Consider the following 24,594-nt stretch of genomic DNA (forward strand, 5'->3'; position numbering starts at 1 on the left):
TTATCAAATTAGTGTATCGTGGTCACTCTGCCCAGCAAAGGCCTGGAGTTGCCCTGTTTCCTGTGAGAGTATGTGACACAACACAGGAGAGCCCAGAAGAAGCAGAGATGCCCCTTGATATCTGTCCTCAACAAATAACTGTGAGGCGGTGTGAAACCAAAGAGGCGAAGGGGAAATTGCTGCCTTGTAAACAAGCTGCTGATTATCAGGCTGGTCAGTCAGAAATGCCTGTCCCTGGGATAGGCACATACCTGGGCAAAGCCCGGGAGGGCATTTTCGATGTGTTTTGGGGTGGAGGAGTGTCTGGACAGATCAGTGGTGAACACGCAGTGCTGGCTGTCTCGGGTTTTCACTTTTTCACTTACATCTTGGCCTAGGCCACCGGAAAGCAAGAAGTCATTAATTATAGCATACATAACACACAAACATCTCTGGGTATCCTTGGACACAAGCTTTTGTCTGTAAGCTCCCAACAGGGAATGGAGTAGATGCATGGGAGTTGTACTTGACACAGCTTCTCTCCAGTGATTGCAGCGCTGATGCTGAGCAGGGTGAGAGAGAGTACAAAATAGGAACCTCGAGGAAGCGATGGTGCTGTGGGAGGTGGCAGCACCCTTTGGCTTTTGTAATCGCTGCAATAATGTAGTGCTGCTCAGGGAAAGGAAAGTGCCTCTGTGGAATAAGAAAATGACTCAGATGCACCAGCACCTCATGGCCACCTAGGAACCACTCATAACTCTGTACTTACAAGACCTGTGAACTCAGAGCAAAGCTTGAAAAAGCACTTGGAGTTACTTGACGCAGTAATAGTGCTGAAGTATAAAGGAGGGACAAAAAAAGAAAGGAAAATCCAACTGATAATGAGGGTCTTGGTCCTTTTCAGCTGTGTGAGTCTGTGAAGGGCAGAACGTGTGGCACATGGATTGAAAAGGTCTTGCACACTGTTTCCAGCATACTTTTAGCATTCAAAGCAGGAAGAAGGGAGGGTGCTTTGCAGAATCAAACCCACCACATTTGCCATGAAAACATCAGCCATAAGCATACATGTAATATACCAAATGCCCAAGAGCACAGATGAGAATTGAACGGAACGGTGCGGTTGACTGCATTGAGTATATGTGCTCTGCTCGTTACAGTTAGGGTGTTTACTGAATAATGGCTCAGTTTCCTTGAGCGAATAAATGGCTCAGTTTCTGTGCTTTCCCCAGAAATGGGGCGGGTTTCAAATACCTGCTGTTTCTAAACCTTTTGTTTGCTGTCCCACAGGAAAGAAATTTGCACTGTGGTAGAATTTCTGTTTCTCGTTCTCTTTCTCTTTCTTTCAAAGCCAGTTACTGTAGGGTGCTATGGAGTTGAAAGTCTTTAGTCTCATAGAAACATACAGGAGACCTTGAAAGGAGTCTAGAACCTGTTTATATATGGATATCAGGAGTAAAAATAAAATAAAGCTAAATGTAAATGTATTGCATAAAGCCTTTGCATTGACTGGTACCAGTTCAGATCATCACAGGGCGTCATCATGCCCCAGACTCAAGCTATTAATGCTGTAATTAAACGCTATAGCTCAAATCCTGTCCTCGCTTCACTCTACTTCTAAATGTGGACAAACCAGTGTGTTGCCATTATGTGATGAAACCAGAGTGCTATGATCCTTCGGCACTGTTTAACGGTTGGTAGCAATGGTCTTTGTGTCGGTTTGAGCGGTCCCACTACAGATACTCACTCCCAACTCACTCCTAGCTTTGATTCCCTCTTGTTGGTTGCACCAGTGCAGGCATTCATAAGATGAACGAGTCAAGAGCAAGGAGCTAACTCTTATTTTGTGCCACATTATTGTTCAGTTACCAGTTCTTAATTCTGATGCACCATGCAGCTGCACAAACCTTCGTGCCTGCGTGTTAGGCTACTGAAGGGTTGGAATAAATGAGGAAATGTGGAGATGAGATGTGAGAAGAAGGGGGATAGCAGCTTCTGCTGATGGCAACAGTGATGTCAAAAATTATTTTTAAATCTCCCTCAGAAATGCCCTGGTGTGGAGCTTCACAAGCACCTCACCACACAGCAGAGCTGAGGCTGGCCAGAAGGGAGGTTAGATGAACAGAAGAGGATAGCTGACCCTATCCTCCTTGTCCAAACGAGCCTCAATGATCTTGAATGCAAATGTGAGGGTGGTGAAGAAAAGGTAAATGACCTCCTAATGTAGCAGGAGCAAAGCAGCTTTTTTGAGCATACGAGGAACATGGTATCTTGTGGCCTGTCTTGTGGGTCTGGTGGTGGTTGCAGACCCTTCTGGGTGGGAATCAGAAACCTCCGACAGTGCAATGGTCGAAATCAGTTGGAATTAAGCGTGTGCCTTGATTAAGTTCAGTTGCCCTTTAAGTGCTGGCGAAAATTTTCCCCTAAATATTGTCTCTGCGTCTTTAATATCAGGGGGCAACTGATTGGAATTTGATGGGATAATAGTAATTTCTCTTTCATGGTGACTTACCTGAACTGAAGAATATCTGCTGTCTTAAGCTATCAGAGACCCTAAAGATTAGTGTAAAACAGGAAAGAACTCATGTAGGCAAACAAGTTTTCTCACTCAGATCAAATACTTGGCATTCAGAAATACTCAGATTATGGCCGTTTAATTTACTGCCTTTCTTAAACGTAGAAAATGCAGGATTTCCAGCACTGCAGCTCAGAGGACATTTTTTATTGCAGAGTCACAAAATACACTTATCAGTCATAAGGAAGCAAATTGAGTGCATGAGTCCCATTGTTTTAGAGACTAAGCCTATGTACTTGAAAGCAATCACTACATTCCCACAGAAGAACGTTGCTGGGCTTCAGATTGCCATCAACGAGGCTGAAATGTTGATCTGAAATTACTCCTTGCATTTCTTTATAGATGGAATCAGTTGTTTGTCAGCAGCAGATAGAATTCATAGCTCAGAAGAACGAGAATAACCATTTGCTAGCAGCAGGACACGTGAATTGGTTTGAGAGGTTTTTTGTTGTTGTTTATGTCCCTATAGATAAAGGGGCAGTCTGTAAAAGCCTAAGCTGCAGTCAGTGCTGTAGTTAGTGGCGTTGTTATGTCATGCCCATAGGCCTTGGGCTGAAATTGGATTAATATCGTAGGAATTCATTTTGCTCATTTTTGAGAAATTTTGACCAAATGTGATTACATGTATTGTACTTTGTCTGATTTCCTGTCACTTAATAATAGTTCTGTTTGACTGGACAATAACCTTTACATATTTTATTGTCTGCGAAAGCATCATCAAGCAGGTGCTATCAGACACTAGCACGAGAAATAATCCTGTAGAAATCTGAGTCAGGCAGGTCGCCTCGTTCTTACATCTCCAACGTGACTTTTAAGTTTCCTTCATAAATCACATTGGATTCTGATGTGCACTGGAAAATGTAGGAATGGCCATTGAGTATCTGAGTAGAGGTCCATCAAAATTGGTATTTTATTCCGGAGGTGGGGATACCTTGGAGAAGAGGAAAAGAAGAGGACAGGCATTTGGGACTACTTATCCAGAATATTCTTACACTCTAGCCAACTTCAGAGCAGGGATTTCCTGACCTGGATGACATTTCTGTGCATCTAAGGTGTCCTCAGTGGATTTTCTTCTGTGGTCTTCTTGTTGAATCTTGTCTTCAGTCTCTGTATACTTTGAAATACACAGAGTCCTTTGGAAGAAGTTCCCTGGGTCAGGTATTTGTTGCATGAAGAACAGTGTCTTATTGTTTGTCTGAACTTTGCTTCCTTTAGCTTTACATGATGGCCCTAGTTTTTCATACTAGAAGAATACTCTCATATTGGCAAAACTTGAACAGGGGCTTGCCTCTGATCCTTGTTCTAAACTACCTAAATATTAAAAAAAAAAAAAAAAAAGGTTTGTTTTCAGGCACCTGGAACCTGATATAACCACAATTTATGGGTAGTTACATCTTATTAAATATGCATTAATGCCTTTCCAAATATTTATTTGGCAGGGGGTTGGAACTCGATGATCTTCAAGGTCCTTTCCAACCTAAACCATTCGATGATTCTGTGTTTGTTTTGAAGCATGTATATAGATGCTTCTTCCATTTGTACAATCCTTTTTCATATAGAATAATTGTTGGAAAACCAAATACAAACCAAATTCTGTGGCTCTGTCAGACAAAGTTCAGAAAAGTTAATACGGCATAAAGAAGAATATTATCTGAGTCAGAATGAGGTCAGACAAGGAGAAAATAGGACACAAATAGTTTTCTAGTGCGAGTGGACTGTTTCTTTAAATATACGGCAGGAGTTCAGGGTAAGGACTGAGCAGGGTAGGGAACTTTCCCAATGAGTGTAGGCTGCTGAAACTGAAAATCCTGTGTCAGTTTTTTTGTCACTGCCTATGCGTACAAACACACGCTTGGGTTTTAACAGGTAGGCCACTGGTTATTTTTGGAAAGCTACTCTGGTTTTAGTCAAGAAGGACTGGAAACATTTGCTCACTTTTGGACCCAGCTCCTGATCCCGGGAAGAGCTAGGGCAGTGGCAATGCTATTCATGGTTAGATAAGAGATTTCAATCTATGCAGGTGTTGCTTGTTCCAGAGCGCTGGGGACATGTGGGAAGTGTAATTCATCCCCTTTATATATCGCACCCTCAGAATTTGTGTTTTGGGTGCAGTGGTTGGTTATGTCATAAAAAATCGCTAATTGTTGCAAAAGGTAAAACTTCCCTGCGAGTGGCATGTCACCCGGGACTGCAGTGAACTTGCTGTTCACACTAGAAACCTTGCTAAGGGCAGAAGTGTAACCAGACTTGATAGGCACAAATTTATAGAAAAAAGTCCATTTACATTGTATGAGCAGTATAGTTTCACTTACTGATGTCTGTAGGTAATTTTCTTGGGTGCTGTATTTCCATACCTGCGTTTGCCATTGTGTATGCTCAGCATGCTACCACTTAACATGTTTAAAGACTTTGCCTTGTTGCTTTTTATGGAACATGTAGTTTAGTGGAAATGCCAGAACTATATTTCAAACCCGGTCTGTAGATTTGAACATAAAGCCAATTTCCACTTTTTCTTTCTGCCTATGAGAAAAATCAAGTACAGCGAGCGACTTTGTTTTCAAGCACATTGCAAAGGAAGAGTGGCCTACCTAAACAAACTGAGAAATGCGTCCTCACTCTCTTTGTCTGCTTTCCCTCCCTGATCAAGAGTCATTTCTTGTCAGCCCAGGAGCTTTGAATGAAGATAAGGATCTCAGATGTCTCTGCAAATCGATTTTGACTGTTCTTTTTAAAACTGCCTAAGGATTTAGATACCTTGTTGTCCCAATGAGGTTTGGGGTTTTTCTAGTTTTGTTTCACATACATTTTGTGTAGTTTCAGTTAGTGGAAAAACCCAAGCTGAACATCTTTGAGGTGGACATCTGAAGCACTGCAGACACTGAGGAGGATTTCACACCGGGTGTCTCTGTTTGGGAAGGAATACTGAACAGTTCTGTCCCGTGTCCAAGATTAGGTGGTGGCAGGCGATGTTTCAAGTTCTGCTCTTTGGTCCTTTCCTGTGCTTGGTATAGCTTGCTGCTTCTTTACTTCTGTGACAGCCTGAGCAAAGGGAGGACGTAAGGCGCTCGTCTGTTGCATGTGTGCTCCTTAATTATATCCCTTTATAGCAGGTGGCGGTGCTTTCCTCAGTAGCTGGTAAAAAGGTACTGGCTTTCAGTTAGAACACATTTCCTTTTGACCGTGGCATTAATTGTTCCTTGATGCTTGTGCTTTGCCCCACGCACTGGCTCATTCTCCTGCAGTCTTACTCCTTCTACAAGTTCTGCGTCAGGTAAAAAGAAACACGTGATCCAGGCTCTCACGAGCATGTCCAGTCTTACTGTTCATGAAATCTGCCACTGAATGCTGTAGCATTCAGCTAAAAGGGCAAGAACGTCTTCTGTTAGTGCTTTCATAATATTGATGCTTCATAGCCGTAGACAGAGCTTTCTTCATGGGAACGGGAGAGGACAAAGTTCGTTTTCACAAAATGTGTGTTTTCCTTCTTATTTGGATTTTACAAAGTCAGTACAAAGTGAGACAAAAAGTTCTGTCAAAAGTTCACAGTAATCACTGCTGAAGTTTGCTATGGTTTGAATGTACACTAGCTCTCTCTTAGAGAGATGGTAGTCTAGAGGACAGGCAAATGTCTGCCTCGTATGGGTGTCCTGCACTTCATAAAATGGTTAAGAAGGAAAGAATGCAATGCAAATATTTAAAAAAAAAAAAAGTTTCCATTTCTCGGATTTAAGGTTTGTCTTCCTATCATCTGCCTATGTTTTAGTTTCTCTTAAGTCATTCATTATTTCCCGGAGGCAAGTGCTCCCTGGCACCGCCCGATTCCTTTAATTTGCCTGGCATTTTTCTTTCTTAATCCTGGGAATGCTACTAGTTCATTCAAGATTCTTTCAGCATTTTCATACTTTTGTCGTGATCCCACTTTCAGAGCCAAACAAAACTGTGAAGAAAGAACAGATATGGGTCCAAAGATCATAAATACGCTCATTGCACTGACTGCGTGGCTGAGAAAAAGGTGAAATATGTGTCCATGCTCCTGGATATGAGGGAAGGCTCCCTGCTCCATGATATCCTTACGTAATAAAAAGGTCAACAAATGCAACAGAAACATTTACAGAGGAAATCCCTAAAGGTAAATAGAAGTGGTGATTATTTCAAGCTTTTACAATTTTATTGACATTTTTTGGTTTTAGCATGGACGGTTGAATTCTGAGTCTCTTGCCTGCTTGCGATCTTGAAAAAAAGTGACCTCAAAAAAAGAGGAGGAAAAGAAGAATTGTCAGTATTTTTGAAGTCTCCTTATTTCTGTGGAAGCATGTAATATATATCGTCCATAAAAAAGCCAGGCTAAGAGGTTGGGCTTATTAATTTGGTCCTTTCATGAGCTATGGAGCTTTCATCATTCTGGAAAATAGTTGCAAGGAAAAGTTAGAAATCGTTAATCTCAGGAGCTCAGTGTGAGTGTTGCTTCAGTGCTTAAAAATTAGTTTTGGCATTCTGGCGTTTTGTATTAGCCGAGTCGGAAAAGCTGCTTAACTCATCTCGTTCCTCTGCCTTCTCAAAAACTGAAGGCTTATTTGGAGGTAAAGTGATTAACTGGGTCCAAATGTACTCTCAAAACAAGCTGCTTATTTAATGACCTCTTATTTCCACAGATTTTTATAAGGTGTTTATGTATGAAAAATAGTTACCTGCCAAGGAAAAAAAAAAAATAGTATATTTTCCCTAGTTTACCTACCATCCAGTAAGGAATAAGAGAAATTGACAGATTGATACTGGAATTGCCCATGTGCCCTTTGAAGGGAAAAGTCTTACTTCACGTATCCGTTAGGGTCATTGGCTGAGTCCATGGAAATACAGGCAAGTGGGATCTGATCAACTTTTTTGATCATGTTCCTTTTGAATTTTAAGTTTCATGGAATAAGATATTTGGACCTTTCAGAGGTTGATAATTGTTTAAAGTAAATTATATTTGTTAATGTTGGAAAATTATTCGGCATAGCTACATGGAAATCTGCCTGAGAAAGTTGTGGAAAGATGTCCCGCTGCTGCCTGTCCCATGAAAGGGCAGATGAAATTTAGTATCCGTGAGCCTAGGTATACCTATAACCTGACTGTATATGCACAGAGGGAACTGTGAATTAGCAATTGTCACTGGGGAAATAGATCTGCGTGTCACAGGTTTGATGGTTTTATAGAACTGTCTACAATGTCTTATGGCAGTCAAAAAGGTGTCTAGAGTTTTAGGAAGCATTTAGAAAGGAGTTATGGGGAAAAAAAAGGGAAAATATGAGAAAATGATACTGCTTTCAACGTGTCACGTTGAAAGCAGCCAAATGTATGTACTACTACAGAGTGTGATTAAACAGTAGAAGTCATTGTCACAAGATGATGAGCTGGTCAAAAGTAGGATGGGTTTGAAAAAAATGCATTGTAAGTACTGGAGATACACAACTGTAATAGTAGAGAGATTGCACTTGGACTCTTGCTAAACGTTAGATCTGACTAAAGGAAAAGAGCTTATTCCTTTGGTAACTTCCAAATTGCGCTCTGTGATTGCAATTCTCAGCCTACCTTCCAGATTCTTCCACACATAGTATCTGTCTCTCTAGAAATCCATGGAAGTTGTGAAGTCATCTGTGCACTGACTGACACTAACAGTTATTATTAAAAATAATTAACTGCAGGTAATATTAAAACAAATTTTGACGATGGTTTTCAACAACAGAGATCTCAGGCTTATTTTTATAAGTGCCAAAATTCTTGTTTCACTTCTGCACGCAGAAACAAAATGCCTATTTGCTGACCCAGAAGTTTCCATGGCAGTCTGGATAATTTCCAAAGGATCCATTTCCTGTGGAGTCGCTTATAATATCCTATTATAAACAAGAATAAATGCAACACTCGGAACAAGTCTGCAATATCAAGCCGGTGCTATGTGCAATTTTCCTGGGATTTTCCCGTGTTATGTGATAACAACATAAGGAATGCAGTCATTTCCAGAATGGGAAGCAATCCACAAATAAAAGCAGTTAAAGCATGGATAATGCATCTGTCACCTGATACATAACCAGGATGTTTGTATTAGCCAGTATTCAGCACAGGCAGAGGAGTGGAGGCCAGCAAACCAGTATTTGCATTCTCTGTTCTTCAAAGGAAGAGTCGAAAGTATTTTTCAGGGACTTTCCAGTATTTCATTCAATGACTTCCTCTACGGTTTGAAGCATGTATACATTAGAGAGAAATATACTTTTGGTATTGTGAGAACAGTAACATTGAAACTCGAGGGGACAAATTACAGTTGATGGTTGAAGAGGCTCCCGATAAGAGCAGAACAACAGCAACCCAGCACGGGAGGGGAATTTGAGGGTGAGGAAATGACACAAGGTTGTTGCTTGGTTGGTTGGTTGCTGTTACTGTCCTCTTGCCCCCAAACTGAAATTGTTGGTGAAAGAAGAAAGTGAAAGTCATTTGGAAGGAAGATGAAGTAAGGGACCAAAAAAGTAGCCGAGGGCAGAAAGGACCTGTGAACACCTCTGTTACATTGAATAGCGAGGAGGGCAGCAGAGAAATGAACGGAGGGTGATGAACAGACACAGCGGCTGTTACCAACAGATTAACATGCCATGTTAATGGCATGACCTTCTGACAGGCATGTAGAAATACAACATAGATGCTAAATGATGTGGCCAGGGGAAGCAGAAGCTTGCAAGAGGTTGGGAGGAGCGGAAGATGGACAAGAACAAGTAGTTAGCTGCAGTGAAATCTCAGGGTCCTTCCTTTCATTGTGGCACAAACGACCTGACTCTTACTCACCGCCTGGTCAGCTTTTTGGTATGTTAGAGAGAGAGACAGAGAGAGAGAGACGCATGCACGCTTACTCAGCAGTCCACATGTTTTCGAAGGGTGCAGTTTTCTCCTGTGGGTTCTGTATGGCCTTATAACTGGAGGCCCACAGGGCACAGAGTTCAAATAGCTGAAGGCCTCAAAGTGATGCCAAAATAATATGGGACGCAGAAAGGACTGACATCAATCTTACTGCAAAGGATTTTCAAGAAGAAGCAAGCCAAAGACAGCTCTCCTATTTTACGATTACGAAGTTACCTGGCAAAAGTCCTTCTGCTGTTCTAAGGCTATCTAGATCATAGGTAAAAGTGAAATAAAAGTGTTCATGCTTCAAATAAACAGGTATACAGTAGTTTAAAGCAATCGGCTTTGAGCCCATGCCCTCTCTCTTATTCTCATTTCCCTTCCTGAAGATGCCTGACACGTTGCTGGCTTTCATTTGGCCGCCATTGCACATTGAGCTGATGATTTCAGACAATTGTTAAGCACGGATGTTTTATACTACTGTCTTATGAACTGTGCTGGGACTCCTGTGGGAAGATGCATTACACCCATGAGAGCTGTGCTCCCCAACAGCCCCTGCGGGACAGGAGGTGGGGTTGTAGCAATATGAAGCATCCCGGTTTATCTGCCAGAATCCTTCTTTGGTCTTCATATCCAGTATGAGTGCTTCTCTCCCAAAGGGGCTGAGCATCAGTGCCTCTGCATGATGGGGAGGAATAGCCGGCCCTTTTAAGAGGCAGGCATCAGGTACTCAGCCCTCTGCATTTCTGGGATCAGAATAGGAAGCAGTTGTTACACAAGGGCAGATCCTTGATATTTGGGTACCCAAAGTAGAGGTCACAAATTCCCATTTTGATAGTCAAATAGTGGCCTTGTGATGTAATTAAGATTTACAGCTCTGAGGCTGATCTGTTCACTGGCAATGTTTAGGCATCTGAGGGTAAAACCCGCTTGGCTGCAAGGTACTTAAATAAGGAGCCTTGCCCTGAAGCCCACCAGTCCCCAAGGACTGGGAGTAGCCTGAAGAGAGGAGAGCGAGGATTTCACCCTACCCTGAGAGTCTGTTATTGCATTCAGTAATGTCGGGTTACCATAACAGGGCGAGTTATGGTACCGTGTACTCAAAATTTTCATTTCTGTTCCAGAAATCAGGCTGAGCTGGCAAAAATGAAGCTGACTGTTTCTAAATAAAGCAAATGAAAAGGTAAAATAACAGGTTTTTTGTAGAAAACATTTAATAATAATTGCACTCTCACAAGCAAATTCTGTATACATAAGATGCAGTTTTTTCCATTAGCTGATTGAGTAGCTAATTAGACATACAACCAAGTCCTTGTACAAAGCAATGAGATTGTGAACATTTTTGAAGAAATTAAGAGTAGGAATGGAAAATCCAGTAGAAATGAAATAAATTATCATAATATTATCTCTTGTATAGAAACGACTGAATAAATACATTTATAAATATCAGGGAAATCACAGTAAATAAATACCAAACTCAGTGTCTTACAGATTCTGTAGGCTAGATTTTTAAAGTCGGAAATCACAGTTCCCAGTCTAGCCACAGGCTGACTGGTTCAGGAGACTGTTGTTGACACAACATACTAGTGCACTCCAGGGGAGCAGGAGGAATTCTCAGTTTGCTGATACGGTAGCAAAATAGTAAGGCTTAGTGTAAACAGTCTGTGCTGTAAGTGCATTGCACTTAACTAGTTGTACTTGGCTGAAACGGCTGCCAAGGGTTCTTCATTTCCTTAAGCAAACCGCTTTTCCTGTTCAGCATCTTCAGTATCAATGAACAGCGTGTCCCACAGACAACACCGACCATTTTGAAAGACTTCCTTAAATACATGCGGTTAAATAAATAAATAAATAAATAAAATAATCCATAATTAACATAGTAACAGTGATGCAGGAGGTGGAAGATGATACGCTGCCTGAACAATGCTCTTCCTGAATGTTTCTCTCAACAGAGGAGCAGTTCCCAGATTTTTTCTGTCCTGGTGTTTCTTAGAGCGGCGAGTCAGAATTGAATTGAGCCCTGTCAAGAGGTGAGGGAAGAGAATAATTTAAAAAGAGGTTCAAGAGCAGCTATCATTGCTCAGCATTGCACAAACAGTTAAGGATGAGTGGTCTGTTTCCATCTCTCTGCTATCTTGAGGCGTAGAGAGAATTAAGTCGGTCTTTCCAAAGCAGTTACTGAAATCCCAGTGTGCATATCTGGTGCCCAGCTAGGAAGCTTCTGCAGCATGAGTTTCTGCGTTTACTCGCATCAAGAAACTCACTAACTCGGAAATATGAATTATTAACATATGCTACTGTAAGTAAGGGGAGGATGAATTGTCTAAAGCCTCGTTTTTCAGAGGGAGCCAAACACTTCTGTGCTTCCCCTCCAGAGAGAGTTGCCAGTACTCAAAGCTTTAGGAGTGACGTGTCGGCTTGAACAGGGACCTTGCAGCAGAGTCAGAAAGACTAAGGCTAATTCTGTAGTTAAGCAGCAAGTTTCCTTGTTCTTTAAATCTGATTAAGCGAAAATGGAAAGTAGCACTAAGAAATCCTACAAATTGGCTTTTTGGGGGAGGTTTACCACTCAGCTGCCCAAATTGAGAGGGAATGGGACTTACTTGGCCAAAATTGCCTTTACGATCAGCTGTACCCAGGAAGCAGTGGGCTCCAAGCACACCTCCCTGCCGTCCTTCAGAGTAGCTCTGCAACACAGGGAATAAAGAAAAGTCAGGAAACTACTGCAGGGATTTCCCTTACTCCCAGAAGGTAATATTGCTTTTTTAGATAGTTAGTATAAATTCATCCCAACTGCTCTAGATCAGACTTGGCCATTTTGCTGTATGTGTTCCACGAGTGAGGAGATTAAAACCGTGCAGAAGTTGCGTGAGTCTGTGTGCCTGCTCTCAAAGCAGTCACACATGCCCGAAAATCTTTCTCAATACATATGGGTGCTTGGTTTGAATTTGTTTACATTAGTAGAGCTTTCTTACGGAACGATTGAAACCTCCAGTGGTGAAAAGGTGTTTCAGCAGTATAAGGATTTCAACATTTCATTCCCTCCTCCATGCTGTTCAAGACCAGATTAGTTTCATTGTTTCTCTAAGTCTGCTTGTGGGAAATCAATTTTTTCTCTCTGAGAGCGACGCACGCTGTTTTAACGGGAGTTTTGCCTGCCTAATAAATGCAGGATCTAAACTACGTTATTACCTCGTGTATTAAGAACTGACCAGTCCTTCAAATTCATGTTCTACCACCAGAAATATTTATTATATGTCCCATGTCAGATAAATAATGATCAGTTCAGGAATAGGTAAGGTCATAAAGACGATCAAAAACATGGCGTATTACCTAAAACCGTCTCTCTCAAAAGAATACCCAAGTCTGACTACAGCACGTCGGTCTGCTAACTGTCGTACTTGTCACGAAGCATAAAAGCCCGGTGTCGGTGATGAAGAGGGAGGCTCTTGCAGAGCTACTTACATGACTTCAACGTTCTTGCAGTGGGGGCCGCTCTGTGTCAGCTTCACATCTTGAATGGATTTAGGAGGGATGAACCTCGAATGAGTGGCTATGCACTGGCACCGCAGCTCGGTTCCCATCCTTGCCAGGGTCCTACCTGTGAGCAGAAAAGGAAGATCGTGGTTTGAGAGGTGGTCGTACCATCACTGCGTCAGACATAAAGCACGACTGCTCTATTTTAACTGTATTTGCAATTAAAATACTGCCTTTGTCCAAGCTGCCTGAATCCTCACGGTATAAAGATCAGTTGCTCATTTGTTTCAGAGGAGCTGATGCCCAAGTTCATTTAGAACTAAATTAATACATCTTTTTGAAATAAAGCCACACGTTTTGTGGTTACTTGTACTGGGCGCACTGTACAGTTAGTTGCATCATTCTGATATCTGGATTGAAGAACTGGCAACTATACAGAAGACAGAGCCCTAGATTTTTTCATTAATTTGAGCCTTGTCCATGCTTCCATGTTCATATTGTTTGTTCTCCTTCCCCAGCTGTATATTATTTGCTTGAGGCAGTATGAACATTAAGTAACAAATATGAGATCATAAATTGCTCTTTGTGGGGGAGAGAAATACTCAAACGCTCAAGAAGAAGATCCTGTCTGTGCTGCATATGCTTCAAGTGAAACATAGAAACAAAGCGAGTTTAAGTTGCATCCTTGAAATTTTTCCCACCAGATGTCAGTAACTCTTCAGTACGAGGGCTACCTGGTACATTTCTGACTGAAGAGAAGGTGCTGAAAATCTCTCGAAAGAAAACCCAATTTGCTGCAACAAATATAAAGCTATCTCTCTGCAGGGACAAGCGTCTCGGCAGAGACACTTCTACAGCCACGGGGATCTTGGGAAGGATTTACTTGCCTTGAGACACAGCCGCTGAAATCAGGAAAAGAGCCAGGACAGCCACAAGTTTGCCGTTCATGATTAGACAGGAGGTTTTTGCTGGATCGTTCAGCTCTGGTTCTGTGGAGCAGTGACCTCGCTTGTCCTGGAGGGTTGCGGATGCCTGGTCTGGGCGCTGCGTCGTGCTTATATACCGTTTTGTGCCCGGCATGTGTGCTCTGCTAGCATGGAGATTGCGTTAGAGGAATTTCCCAGATGGGGTAAAAATGAGTCACATGACTCTTGTGAAACTCCTTCCTAGATGACGAGGAATTATTCTGCTAAGAATGATATAATGTATTCATTTATTCAGATATGTATAATAATAGCCATGCATTCTGATTTCTTTTGTAGACTTTTGTAAATCTTGTGCTTTTTCTAATGCATGCCCTTATTTAGTGATATAACTTTGCAGTGGTTTCAGTTACATTTCTGTTATAACTTCTTATTATTTTCTTCATGGCAATAACTGTTCTTCATAGGGATGCCAGAGCTAGACTTGAGACGTTTAATTTCTTATCTCCATTTATGGTGATAGCTTCTGCTTATCTGATTTTATGCCACTGGAGTGGAAATCGGGCAGTGCTGAAATCACTGCAAAGCTTTTTCACTGGGGTCAGGATGTTACCTCAGCATTATTTTGATGTTAATGATTTTCATTTTTTATTCTTTTCTTTTTTTCTGTTCACAGGGCATCTTATAAAGTAAATTAATCTCTTAATACTGTCTGTTCAGTGAAGGAATTGAGGCTGCAGTATTCAAAGCTTCCTGTGGGAAGCAGATACTGAATTCTGAACAGCTTTGAAAATCATACCTGCATTTTTCATGTCACACATGTTAACGAATGATAAACAGAGGGAGCTTTGTATGCAAACAAAATAGCATGACCTGCTGAATGCAGCTGCTTTTGTTTCCTTTGCAAGTCTAGATATTTGTAATTAGTCTTTTCTGTGATCTTTTTCACTGACCGTAATCCTAGAAGTATTACAGCGCTGCTGTAGACAATTCTGTTAAAGAACTTTGTTGCAGGAATGCCGAGTGTTTATTTGCTGTGACTGGTAGAGAGATTACCTTGTGAGGGAGACAGTTTCAAGGCAAGACTTGGGCTCAAATGCTGATCTGTTGCTTAAATGAAGATTGGGGTTTTTAACCCCTCTGGAGTGCGGGTGATTAGGAGAAGCCTTTCTGTTTCGGTGCCATAAAAACGTTGTCCTTTTCACCATGCTGACTTTTGCTGCTTGTCATTTCCAACCTCAAAGTTTCATGATCTTTGGATTTATAGAGGACTCCTCAGAGTTCGTAAAAACTCAATTATCTTAACCTGTAAAGCATTGTGAGTTGTTTGTAGTAATAATTTAATAGTTTGCCCATAATTTATTATGGTTTACTATGTACTATGAACTTTGCGATGAAGATTCATCTGTTTCCCATCACTGTGTCAGCTGGCCCCAGAAAAAATATCACCGAGTTTGTCTCTCCTACCTCTTACTGAGTATTGAGTCAACAAAAGATACCAATTCTGACTCCTAGTGGTGCTTCTCCTTAGCTGTACGTCTAGAGAGCTTTACTGAAAAATACGTTTAGTTCTTTGAAGGCATGAAAAAGGAGAGGATACAACCAGGTACTGATGATTGTGTTTTATTGTTTATGTTGTATTACGTTGTATATGTTATGTTAAATTAACAGAGTGGTTTCACTGGTGTCAGATTGTAGATGTTGGAGCTTTAACCAGTTTACTTGGAATGAGGTTTTGCTGATTCTTTCCTTTTGGGTTCTCTCTCTTTATCTCTGTGTCTCTACATATGTATACACACAGAGAGGGTAATTAAAATTATATTAGGGATCCCACTTTTCTTAGGTACTCTTTGAAGCTTTATTATCTAATTTTGGTGTGTGCTGAAATGTCATTAATGTCTGAAGCAAAAAAAGAAAATTCCCCCTCAAACCCCCAAGTCAAACCAATGATTGCTTGTCCTCCTTCCCACTAGACTCAACTGTTTCCTGAGTGTGGCGGTAACAGATCTGCAGAAATCCCCGGGTCAAAAGTGAAGCCAAGAGCTTACTCCGCCTATATGATTAACCCTGCCCCCGAGCTAAGAGTAAGTATCTGTCTAAAAGAGCAGGATGTTTGCAATGAAATAGAAATCCACTATGTTTTCTGAGAGCTGAAGCATCTCCTCTACCTCCCCTTTTTCACTGCCGTGACACAGTTTCATCGGGACTATGTGAAGGGAGTGTAATAGAGATGATAGTGGCATAAAAAGGTCGAGACATGAGATCCAGCCCAAAGGCCAGGCACTCCTGACCGGCGTTCCTGGGAGTGCCGTGCTTCGCCCAAGTTCTCCCTACATCCCTTCAACACTGCCCAGGATCTCCTCCCTGCCCCTGCCTATGGCAACTCCAAATCCATTATCTGAGCTTGGCAGCGTGTGTTTTCCCGCCAGCCGTCAGAGATGACTTGTGCAGACGGAATTGCGCTCCTTTTGAAGGGTAACGTCACTGAGTGAGCTGATACTGCCGCGAGCAGAGACCTTCCGTGGTTAAGCCTGTTAAAAGCAAGCTTGTAATGAACAAAACAACAGTTATGCAACAGTGCGGTTACTGACAGACTGCCGAAAAGGGAAGTAGATACCTCCCTTGCCTGTGTTTTAAGGCAGGATATAGGATGTGTTCTCTGTGCTGCAAGATGGAAACTAGTGGATTTTCTTTTTCATGACTCATTGCCTTGTCTAATGAACACAAAAGTCAAAAGGGAATCTTTTGGGATCTTCACTGGGATCATTTAGAGTCTTTGCATGTAGCAAAGGACACCCAAACACAAGGGACACGGTGAGAGGGGATTCGTGTGTATTCTGGTGGCCGAGACCATCATGTGGGGTGAGGGAGAGCTGGGCTCCAGTCCCTTACTGTTTTGAGCCTCAGTTCCAGAGGAAAGCTCCAGCCTCTGGGCTGATAAAGTTACTCTCTAAGAAAATTAAGGATCCTTCCTGTTTTAGACAGATTCAAACCACTCGCTTGAGAAGTTCTACACACAAGACCCCAAAGGCCCAGGAGACAAAGCCTTCACTGGAACGAGGGTCCAGCCTGAGCAAGGTGAGCTCTGTCAACTCCTGTCCCCTGTGTGTCCTCTCTACCAGCTGCTCTTGTTCCCCAGGGAAAAATTCCCACTCTGTCTTCTGAAACCAACTCCATTTCCCCACAAAGGGCTTAGCGTTCGCCTGCCGTTCCACTTGACCCACAGAGAGCCGAAGGCGCAAATACCGGGGCTGGGAAATAATTGCTGCTGCTGCTCAGAAACAGAGCACGGTGTTGTGCAAACACTTGTGGAAGTTTACAGTGAGGCAGAGCGTAGGGAGCAGATGCATAGAAAGCAGAATGTCTCCTAAACATCTGGGGTTGGACTTGCTATATGAGGAAGTGATAGCAAAGAAAGGAGAAAAGCTTAGGTCAGTTTGTGATTATTTTTTTTTCAAACTTGTGTCTAAATATAGATGGTTATGTACCCTTAGTCAGATCGTGCTGGACTTTCCTGAATGGAATCACAAGGCTTTGTACTCGATTTGCCTTTTAATTTATGTATTTATAAATACAATAGTATGAGTATGTATTTCTGTGACTGCATATTTATTTATGCTATAGGTTTCAGCTCTGCTTGACAACAGTCAATTCTGTATGGTAGCTTTCAGTTAAAAAATTGTGTGTTAAATGAAATGTTTCATTTGGTCCAATTCAGTATGAAAAGTCAAAAATATTGACAATATTAATGTAAGGTATCTAGTAATACCAGGAAATGATACATTAATTTTCATTATAATATCAACATAAGATATTAACAAATGTTAACAAATTTTCATATTAAAAATAAATTCCATCTCCCTGGTATTAACGGAGGAGATACAAAGTCCAAGTAGAGAATTGTTAGGGACCGGCAGCTGGGGTTTTACCAGCTCTGGGAGGGCTGCGGTTATTGCTTTAGTTGCATTTCCCTTTCATGAGTTTGGCAGGAAGTGTTTTCTGACTGTGGAAATAAGATATGGAAGTGGCGGGAGGAAACACATGGTAAATTTTCAGGAGTTCATGCCGGGAACTTTTGATTAAATTAGAAGTGGTCAGTAGACATAATATACATCATGCAATCACCTCTGGCTCTTAAAATGTTGCTTGCTGTTATCCTAATGTCTGCTTAAGCTGCAGCAGCTGCAGTTTGGCAGACGTTAGCCCGGACGCTGCCTGGCGGTGCGATCGTGGCAGGGTATGCGTAGACACGGAGAGCGTCTCTGTAGCGCTTGGGTGAACGTAGGCAGACAGCCTGCCTGTGAAAGGAGTGCAAAAATGTAAACATCTGAATCTGGAATCAAAATATACCGTTTAGTATTATAAATGAGATCTGTTTCGCATAAAAGCTGTTATATATAAACATGCCGATCCGTTGGATCTCAAGCCGCTGGATAGGTCAAATCTTACTGTTTACCAAAACCAGGGGGTGCAGCAGTGGGAAGGAGCGATCAATGTATTTAGTCAGCTGACGAATTCAGATTTGAGTCCGGAGTTGCTGTGGTTGGGGATTCCAGTGGAGGTCAGTCCCTACTGTGGAATAATTACTAAAATGATCAATAATATGGCATTGGTCACACGTTAAGGAAAGGTATAAAATCAAAAGGTCTCTAGGGTAGAATACAGCCGCAGCTGGTATGCGAAGAATCCGCTACATCTGTGGTTCCCTGTACAATATTGCTTGCGTAGCAACATGGGGAGTGGAGTGGGGTGGAGACTCCAAGGCCAAACCCTGTGATAATCCAGCAAACACGGGAATGAGATGGCACCACAGAAGGAAAACAGTGCAAAGGATGGAGCTGAGTGGAGATACCACAGCTAAAACTCTGTGATAAACTGGGAACTTGAGGATCACATGGAACCTTTGAAGGTCTTAAGGAACCGATAAACTGCCTACTTGTAACTGGAGGCAACAATCTGTCATTTATTGACAAAATGCTGTCCTTTGGTGAACTTTGCTCATTATAATGTCATTATAATACCAAAACACACTTCCATCCCAAAAGCTACCTGCCTCCAAGGTGCGACCGCTCCTCCTTGAGTCTGCGCCTTGAATTTTTCATAAACTATGCCTTTAAATGAGAGGCAAGAAAATTTTACACCAATCATAATGAAAGTATTTATGACTAGAGTCACTCAAACTCCACCTTGACGGTAAAAAATAGAATAAAAATAGCCCAAGAAAGGGGGGTGTTAGGGAATACGCCATCGTGAACCAGTCGAGGAGGACTCCATCAAAGACTGCCTTGACTTCTGGGATCAGTCAACTGGCTGAGCCTCTCTTCGCCCCCTTAAGGATGCTTGCGGGCAAGATTTGAACACTTGGCTATACCAAGTGCTTCTCCGGGAAACTCGGAAATCTCTATAGAGTGGTTTTATAACTTAGCGCGTTTGTAACCGAGCTATATTACTGACATCTTTAGTATTCGCACATGCTTTGCAGACATCACTATCACCGGCAATCCAAAAGAACTTGTTTATCTGCTGCTTAAATAAACTGCACGGTGCAGGCAGCTCGTCGTTTAGGTTTTTCACTGAACGCGACCAAAGAGCGGCCGTGCTAGTTCATGAGCTGAAGGTGCAGTCTGCTATTAGTGTATTCAGAACCGTAACAGTTTAATATATATGAAACGTGCCTGGGCTGATAGTGGTGAATTGGGCATCACTCAGAATTTAAACCCAGCCGCACCTAGCCTCCCACCTCGGTGAGGAGTGTTAGAACACAAGGGGGGTTATTTTCTGCCAAAACTGCTTTGCCCTTAATGCAACACCTACCAAGAGTTTCCTACGTGTGTGTTTGCAGCCTGATGTTCTGCCTAGCCTGTGGCTGACCCCCAAACCTCTCTCTCCTGCCCTGGGGCTCGGAAGATCCAGCCCCACAGGGCAGTCATCATATTTTTGCTGTCAGCCCTCCATTGTTCTGACCACATACCTCTGGTCTGGTGATTGCTGTGAGAATCTGCACTTTAGCGCTTCCTATCCTCAAAACCTAGATTTATATTGCCAGGCATAAATGTGTAGCAAATCGTTAAGGGAAAACATCTTTAACACTCTTTTTGACCATAGAAAGAAATTAACAATAAATGCAGTGGGAATTAACACATTAAACCGATGCTTAGTCTCATAAGCAGTCTCCTGGACCCTTGAGCAATAACATTTAACTTATTTAATACGTAAGCCGCAAAATCCTTTCACAAAGCAAAAAAACGTGGGCTGTTATAGCATCAGGTAGAACTAATGTGAGAGAATATTTTTCCCATTATATTAAGATAAATAATATGTTCTTTTCTTCAGATATATGAGTTCTAAACTTCTTTTTGAATATATACGTGTGTGTGTCTGCCTGCATCTTCCTATCTGTAAGCAGAAACTACAGCATAATAAATATCACTTCAGAAATAACACAGGTAATTTAGTATCTCTAATTTTAGCTGCTTCCTTCTGAAAGCCGTTAAATCCCCCTCATTAGGCTACCCCGAGGCTGGCAGTGACGTGGAACTGTTGATGAGAGGTAGGGAAGCACCTCATGGGAGGTGGTTCAGGTGTCAGCCCATGTGTACTTGCTTGCAGTTGTGCTCCAGGAACACCCCGGCAAATACTGTTTACCTGCAGACGCTTACAAACTCTCATCATTTCCTTCAGGCTGTCACATTTTAGTCAGCGTTCCCCGTTCCAGTGAGTGACATGTCTCATAGATCCTTTTAAAGATAAGCCGCCAAAAGAAATTATTTTCTGGTACTCGTAGAAAATGAAGTAATCTTTGGTGTTTGTAGAACACGTTGCTACAGCTGTCAGGAGCCGCTGCTGGAGCATCTCTGCCGCTTTCTCAGAGATGGTTCTTTCATGGAGAAGTGGGTGTGAAATCACTTCTCTTCTGGCCACTCAGAGGTATCTCGCTTTCAAAAGAAAGAGATCTGGTTTGCTTCATCACTTTTTGTATGGAGCATTTGTTCATTTTGGTTGCCCTACCTTCAACCTTTCCCAACTCTACTCTGTCTTCCTGAGGACGGAAGCCAGGGGCTGTGCAGCGCTCTGCATGTGGGTGAATCGCGCGGTTACACAGTGGCAGAACAAATTTTATTAGTTAGTTCTTACTCATGCCCTAGTAACTCCTAACATTATGTTTGGATGGGTTGGGTTTCTGGGGTTTTTTGGCTTGGTTCTAAAGGTTTTTGTCAGTGCTGAGCCCTGATCTGAACTTCCAGTTGTACAATTTAGCATAATCCCAAGTTCTCTCCCCTACGTGCTAATGGTCAGCCCAGGATGCCTCATTTTTATATGAGTTTTGTAATTTTTTCCCGTGTCAATCACTTTGGCTACTTCCTGCAGTGAATTTCACCTGGTAGTTTATTCCCTAATCAGTGAGTCTCCTCGGGTCCTTCTGCAGTTCTTTAAAGTTGAGCTTGGTCTTTATTACTCTTCAGTTAGTATCATCACAATACTGCGGCTCATAGCAAACGGCCTTCCCAGACCACCTGTGGATGTGCCAAACCAAACGGGACCCCACAGCAGCTGGTGTAGGAATCCAGGGGTGATAATGTCCCTTTATCAACTAAAGCTGATCTTTGCATTCCGTCCTTCATTTCTATGTAATCACCGGTTATGTACCCATTTCTAAGACGTCTTTCTTAGCCTCGTTATTTCTAATGTTTGGCGAGGGTTGTGAAGGGATTTCAGAAAGACTGTACCTGTGGGACCTTCCACATCTATAGGCTTGTTGTCACCTTCAAAGAACTGTAACAAGTGCGTGAAAGAAGACTTCCTTCAAAGCTACACAGACTTTTCCTTATTATGTGTTTATTCATGTGTTTGCTAATTGCATCCTTTCTATTTCTACTTTAAGTACGGCCATTTAAAGGTAATGAATTTCCTCGTGTTTATTCTTGTCCTTACAGCAGCAAAACACATTCGTTAAGCTTGAACTCCTTGCTGCATCACAGATAGAGTTTTAGAGATAGACACAGCAAAGGAACTAAGTAGAATCAGCAACCGTCTCAGGAAAAAAAGATAATCAAACATAGTAATGTAGCAGAAGGGGAGGTTATTCCTTGGCATTCTCATCACAAGTGTTTCCTCTCACTTCATGTCCTTGAAAAACTCCAAGGTATATTTTTCCTTGACTTTTCTTTGATTGGTGACTCAATATTGTCTCTGGCCCTGTAATTAGATGAAGTATAAGGTGAATTCAGAAATTTATTAATGAAACAGTTACCATTAATACAAGCTACAGGGAGATCGATAGGTGCTCACAAGTTTTTAATGACCAATTTTTACTGTATCATATCAACCAATTGACATGCACAAAGACAAAAAAACCCTGTGTTTACACAAGTACTGCTCCAACAGAAAGGAATTCCGTAAGTCTGTGTCCAAATTGTGTGAAGTAGGGGAATGTTTGTCCCCGTTTACAGCAGTGAAAGCTAATAAGCTTAGAAACGCCAGCTGTACATCTGAAATATACCCAGAAAGAAGAGGCGACCCTTTTCGAGCTTGATTTTTGGAAGAGTCAAACACGCCCCCAGATTGTGCTGTCTCTCCGCAGATGTTTAGGTGTATCATACCGGTGCCTTTTGGGTGGCTTAGCGCACAGGGAAGGTATCAAAGCTAGCAAATGATTTTAATCCTCAGGTTTTTAGAAATACAGATTTAGAGAGAACTGTTGGAAAGCATTACCGATGCCTGAAGAGGGTGATTTTCATGCCAAAGAAATTAAAAGTATGCCTTCTAAAAATAGCTTTCAAGTGAAGCTGTTCTAGTAAAGAAAGCACCTTACCTGGCCAAAATAGCCTTCACAGCGAGCCGGACCCAGGGAGCAGTGGGTTCTAAACACACTCGTCTGCCACCTTTCAGCATAGCTCTGCCAGGGAAGACACAAAGAAGCTAAGGCTACATGGATCCCTCCCACTCTCCTTGTGCTTTGAAATTTATCTCCGCGATTTGTCAGTTCGGTAACTGGAGGACACGGTACGCACTTCTATTTATTAAACTTTTTTGATAATTTTCCAGCGAGCATTTCTGAGAGAACTAGGGAAAAATTATTTTCCTATCCTTTTTCTATACCTGGGTGTCATAGTTTGGTTTTTTGTTTTTTTTTTTTTAAATGAATGATGTCAATATAGGTGCTTATGATGCAATCTTTTTAATGAGCCTGATATAAATTTTTATTTGGTTTCTGTTCTCCATGTGGTCATCGTTTAGCAGATCTTTCAGGAACGTAATTATCTTGGAAACTTTTTTTCTTTTATCAAACTCAAACCTGGCTGAAATAGCCAATTACTAGCGAGGTGGAACTGAATGACACGCAATGCTGCACAGAGGGTATGATGGTTTAAGTATTATTTGCTTATGAAACCATAGTGAAAGCATTAAAACCTGGAAGCTCCCTTCTGTTTACATAAATGCATTGATCCAATTCATGTGAATAATTCCTGATGTGATTTTAACTGAAGCTTACCATATCTTTTTCTTTGTACACACGTGGATTTTACAGTTGAAGTTCCCCACTCTTTGCGCAGGAAAATGCTCCGTATGCAATTCTGACATAGGGAATAACTCGCGGCGTTTCAAACTTTGCCACGTGCAGACCAAGTTAGTGGTCAATGGGATCGAGATTGTGTCTTTGATTGATTCTTCATTGCCTAAATTATTAATCGCGCCCTGAATGTGTTACGGAGATCTAATTCTGTCCTTTGATCTCGGTCATAATCAAGATATTAGCACGGAGAGACTTTTAAAATACTGTCATCGGCAGGAAATTACCTCATTCCTTTGGACAGAAGGCCTGATACCTTATTATACTCGGTGTCTAGGAGGCTTTGCAAGGGATCTATAGTTCCGCCCAAAGTAAATAAGTAACCAGGGTGTGAAATGCCAAGTCACTTCCTCCTATTGAAAGCGAGATGCTATTTTGCAAAAGTGCTCACATGATTTCCACATTTTTGCAGCGAGGTCCTCTTTGGTTTAATCTCACATTCTGAATAGCCTTGGGAGGGATGAACTTGGAATGAGTGCTTGTGCACAGGCATTGGAAGCCTTTTGCCTCTGTCTTCCCCAGGGCTCTACCTGTAGAGCAAAAATAAGTTATGTCTTGGTAAATGAGCAGTCTCATTATTTGCTCCTATGAAGCAAAGAGTATTCCCTTCTGTCGGCCTTATTCTTGTGACTCAGACGCTCTGATTTGCTGAAGACTTTGAGATAACATTAACTGCATCTGCACAACAGCAGCAGGTACGTTTTCAGAGCTCTTGGTATACAGATGCATTTAAAGTTAAACTTGGATTTCTAAGTGAAAATACCTCGATGTTTTCATAGTGCCTTTGCGCCTGGCCAGATTCTACATCTAAATTGCATCACTTGAACAAAGTAGGTTAACGTCATTAACTATGTGCACATATTGTTTACTAGTTTCTGCCGTGATCATCTGCTCGTAGTCTTTATTTTCTTCTGCCAATTGCATAATTCTCGCTTTGAGGAAGCACTACCATCAACCTGCCTACCAAGAATAAAAGTACAAATAGGAGAATGTTGTCATTTGGAAAAGGTGTATGGACATGCTTAGAGAAAAGGTCCTGTCTTCACTGAAACATTTCTTAAAATCTAGCGTAAGGCATATATTATGGCATAGGAACAAACTAATTTCCTGCCAGAAGCGTATTTACCCCCAGAACCAGCCACAACATCCTAACAGATGCAAATACACGATACTTCTTATTTCTGAATGACAATCTATTGAAGATG

The 24,594-nt window shown here is 41.8% G+C and overlaps 1 protein-coding gene across 1 annotated transcript; it reads right to left on the reverse strand.

Moving 5' to 3' along the window:
• Nucleotides 1-10,683: 10,683 nt before the first annotated feature.
• On the reverse strand, nt 10,684-13,909 carry LOC309671653 (interleukin-8). Its single transcript, XM_082482935.1, has 4 exons — nt 13,783-13,909; nt 12,884-13,019; nt 12,022-12,105; nt 10,684-11,438 (listed from the first exon to the last, which is right to left on the reverse strand). Exons 1-4 carry the CDS (start codon nt 13,841-13,843, stop codon nt 11,408-11,410), a joined length of 312 nt encoding a protein of 103 aa, XP_082339061.1. The 5' UTR covers nt 13,844-13,909; the 3' UTR covers nt 10,684-11,407.
• Between the last annotated feature and the right edge of the window lie 10,685 nt (nt 13,910-24,594).

This window comes from Vanellus vanellus, assembly GCF_965231255.1.
Source record: "Vanellus vanellus genome assembly, chromosome: 4".
Taxonomy (NCBI): domain Eukaryota; kingdom Metazoa; phylum Chordata; class Aves; order Charadriiformes; family Charadriidae; genus Vanellus; species Vanellus vanellus.

Bases quoted from the DNA above. Each gene is read 5' to 3' on its own strand.
- LOC309671653 (XM_082482935.1), bottom strand. From the start codon at position 13,843: ATGAACGGCAAACTTGTGGCTGTCCTGGCTCTTTTCCTGATTTCAGCG. The intron at 13,020-13,782 runs GCAAGTAAATCC...TTCTGCTCACAG, and splicing joins TTCAGCGGCTGTGTCTCAAG to GTAGGACCCTGGCAAGGATG. The intron at 11,439-12,021 runs GTAAGTCCCATT...ACCTCTTGACAG, and splicing joins GTAAAGGCAATTTTGGCCAA to GGCTCAATTCAATTCTGACT.